This window comes from Sinocyclocheilus rhinocerous, unplaced genomic scaffold, assembly GCF_001515625.1.
Source record: "Sinocyclocheilus rhinocerous isolate Xijiao unplaced genomic scaffold, SAMN03320098_v1.1 scaffold1510, whole genome shotgun sequence".
Lineage (NCBI taxonomy): Eukaryota > Metazoa > Chordata > Actinopteri > Cypriniformes > Cyprinidae > Sinocyclocheilus > Sinocyclocheilus rhinocerous.
In genome coordinates this window covers 360,253-363,981 of record NW_015664185.1, presented here as the reverse complement: position 1 = coordinate 363,981, position 3,729 = coordinate 360,253, and the positions used below count along the sequence as shown (strand labels likewise).

The window sequence follows — 3,729 nt, the reverse complement described above, 5'->3', positions numbered from 1 at the left end:
CTTGCGAAATCAAAATGACGGCGCCGTGGGTGGTTGTCGCTTGATTAAGGGGCGGTAATATTATAATGAGATCCCTTTGCCACGTCACTAGGGGAGTGAAATCAGACGTGCTCGTTTTCTCAGAAGCTTGCAGAAAAAGGCTTACCTAACAAAGTGATTGGGTTAATCTTTTTCACGTTTCCTTGGTTGGTAGATGCACCAGGGACCTGATTATAGCACTTAAAACCTGGAAAAGTCAGATTTTCATGATATGTCATCTTTAACACAAGTATGCTAATGCAGACACCAAGTGCAAACATCTGGTCCAGTTGCTTGCATTGCATTGACAAGCAAGTTTTTGCATTTAAATGAAAGATGACGTGTGCGGTTGCATTTCATAATGCAGTATTGCACAAAAATGGGAAGTGTCTGCTTTCACATACTTGTGTAGTTTGTTTCGGGCCTTTTCTAAGCAGTAGTCAACAAGTGTCATGCTGCGCATTATCTCAGCGTTGCACATGTGTTCTGTCCAGGACGTCTCTGGTGTTGTGCAAGTATGTCTGAGAATGTGTTGAAGACGGTTGGAGCAAGTGCTGCTGGTTGAAGTGAGCGGAAGCTCTTATGTTGCTCTTTACCTGCAAGATCCAGGCAAGTGAAAGCAATAAACTGTGCAACATAGAACCGGAATTAGACGAATGAAATGTTTGTTCAGTGTCAGAGCATAAACCATAGACTGGTTGCTGTTTACAGCATTTACCTTTTCTTGACAAAGTTTTTGTGTCAATAAAATGGTATTAATGGCCTTGTGGATTCACTTTGCCTTTTTAATGTCTGGTACAACGTTGCATTTACTCTTCACTATTAAACACGAGTGAACAAATTTCTTGATTATAGATTAATATGCCTTGTAAGGATAAAAGAAACTCAGGAAACTCAGATACTTTGATCTCGTGAGGCATCCTAAATAACAGAGATTCCTAATGAACGAGAAAATACAAAGTAAAGAGTTAACTAGAATAATCAAATGTCAGAATAATTAGAGACCGACAAACAACCAATTTGCCTTTCAACCTAAATTCGAGGTAATACTAAAATGGGGTCAGATTAGATAATAAAATGGAGTCAGATTTCAGTTCAACCTAAATTGAATAACTCTGCGCGCTGAAAAGACCGAACACGCAAGTGACCTTCATCCACCACTGGATACCTTCCTTGGGCCAAGTGTGTGGACCTTACACCTTGTAGGCTTCACATATACAAAAATATGTTGGTAAGCTAATTCATTTAAAAAAAGCCTCTTATTTATTTATATATGCAACAAAAAATAAACAGTTCAATCTGATGGCACCCCATTTAGATACTAACAAAAAAATATACTTTATAACAATGGCCTATTAGGTAGTGTTAATAGGTTACACATAACAGTTAATAAAATGTTCATTGTTTGTTCATGTTAGCGCAAGTCCAAACCTGAAACAGCTTTTGATTTTTTTAATGTATTAATGTTAATATCAACATTTAATAAGATAACACTGATAATAAGAAATGTTTCTTGAACAGCAAATCAGCATATTAGAATTATTTCTGAAGTACTATTGTGAAATATTATTACAATTTCAAATAACTGTTTCCTATGTGAATATCTGTTCAAATGTAATTTATTCCTGTGATCAAATCAGAATTTTCAGCATCATTACTCCAGTCTTCAGTGTCACATGATCCTGAAAATCCAAAATATTTCCGTTTCAAATAAATGCTGTTTTTCAAAGAATCTAAAGTTTCCACAAAAATATGAAGCACAACTGTTTTCAACATTGATAATAATCAGAAATGTTTGTTGAGCAGCAAATCAGCATATTATACTGATTTCTGAAGATCATGTGACACTGAAGACTGCAGTAATGATGCTGAAAATTCAGCTTAGATCACAGAAATAAATTATATTTTAACAGATCTTCGCATAGAAAACAGCTATTTTAAATTGTAATAATATTTCACAATTTTACTGTATTTTTGATTAAACAAATGCAGCTTTGATGAGCAGAAGAGACTAATTTCAAAACCATTAAGAAGTCCTAATGATTCCAAACTTTGGAACAGTAGTGTACATACAGTATATAAACAATTAAACCGTTAGAGATGTGAAGGACTCTCTGTCAGCTCTCAGTTTTGGGTGCCAGAGGCTGCAGGCTGTGACAGACCGCACTGATGTTGTGAAGACGATAAACCTCCTTCTGCCACACTGCCGATCTCCTGGCTGTTATATGGCGGCGTGCGTGTTTTGCCAGGTGGTCGCTGCGCACAAAGCGGCTGTGGCAAACCGGACAGGAGAAACGCTTCTCTCCTGTGTGCGTGCGGCGATGACGAGACAGTTCATCAGACCTGGCAAACCGCCGTAAGCAGCCGTCCCAACAGCATCTGAACGGCTTCTCACCTGCTCGGAGAAAACAGTAAACCAGACTCTGGTGTGAGGTTGTCACTTTGTTTCTGCAGGTCTTAAAAGGTCTTAATTCACCCGTCCACAAATTAAGACCTTATAAAGGTCTTAAAACAGAGCAGAAAGTCTTACATTCATACAGTCATGGCATTAGATGGTGAATGCACTGCAAAAATATGAATATCTCCCCCCTAAGGGTTTTGGTTTTGTGTTCCGACGCAAATATCTAAACAGCTTTAAATCAACATACATTTACTTGAGATGCAAACTGTTAATTATAATAGTATATCAATGATACTAAAAGAACACAGTCTAGTGGTTAGGAGCTGAGGTATTCAAGCATTAAGCTACCGTAATTATTTAATTTATTATTTATTGTTTTTATTTGTAAAATAAATTTAAAAGAAATGGAGATCTGTTGTATTTTTAAATGTTTCCTTATATTTGTTCCTTAAATTGTCTTTACTTGGTCTTAAAAAGTCTTTAAAATGTCTTGTATTTCATAAACCCAAAGTAAGAATCTGCTGAGAAGCACTGATCTAAATCCTGCTAACAATAAAAATGCTTTACGTGTCAGTGTGATAGAAGCATCTTCTCTGTACCTGTGTGTGTTCTCTGGTGTGAGGTTGTCACTTTGTTTCTGCAGGTCTTAAAAGGTCTTAATTCACCCGTCCACAAATTAAGACCTTATAAAGGTCTTAAAACAGAGCAGAAAGTCTTACATTCATACAGTCATGGCATTAGATGGTGAATGCACTGCAAAAATATGAATATCTCCCCCCTAAGGGTTTTGGTTTTGTGTTCCGACGCAAATATCTAAACAGCTTTAAATCAACATACATTTACTTGAGATGCAAACTGAACAAATAAAGCCTTGTTTCTGAGAAACTGAACAAATCCAAGTTAATTTATGCTTAAAACAAGAACAAATATCTGTCAGTGGGGAATGAAAACTTGTTTTCCCTTTGAATTAAGTTGATTTTTCTGAGCCTTTTGATGGATATTTGATCTTGTTTTAATCATAAACTCACTTCATTTTGTTCAGTTTCTCAGAAAACAAGACTTCTAATGTCATTTTGCTTCTCAAGTAAATGCGTCTTGATTTAGAAATCTTTAGATATTTGAATACGTTTTTTGCAGTGTGATCAGAAGGTACAGTAAAAGTTATTTCTATATTCTAGTGGCTGGGCTATTATTATAGTTAACTAAAACCATTTTGAAAAATATAAAGTAAATGTCAACTGAACTGAAGAAAAAAATAGTATATATATATATATATATATACATATTATTTTTTTTTTAATAAGTCTTTA

The 3,729-nt window shown here is 35.5% G+C and overlaps 1 protein-coding gene across 2 annotated transcripts in view; it reads right to left on the bottom strand.

Moving 5' to 3' along the window:
- Positions 1–2,065: 2,065 nt before the first annotated feature.
- The window catches only part of klf10 (Kruppel like factor 10), a 4,651-nt gene continuing 2,987 nt past the window's right edge, over positions 2,066–3,729 (bottom strand). For both annotated transcript variants that reach the window (XM_016540516.1, XM_016540518.1), the window contains exon 3: positions 2,066–2,413. In XM_016540516.1, the coding sequence (XP_016396002.1) occupies positions 2,136–2,413 (278 nt within the window). In that variant the 3' untranslated portion in view covers positions 2,066–2,135. The remainder of the gene's footprint in view (positions 2,414–3,729) is intronic.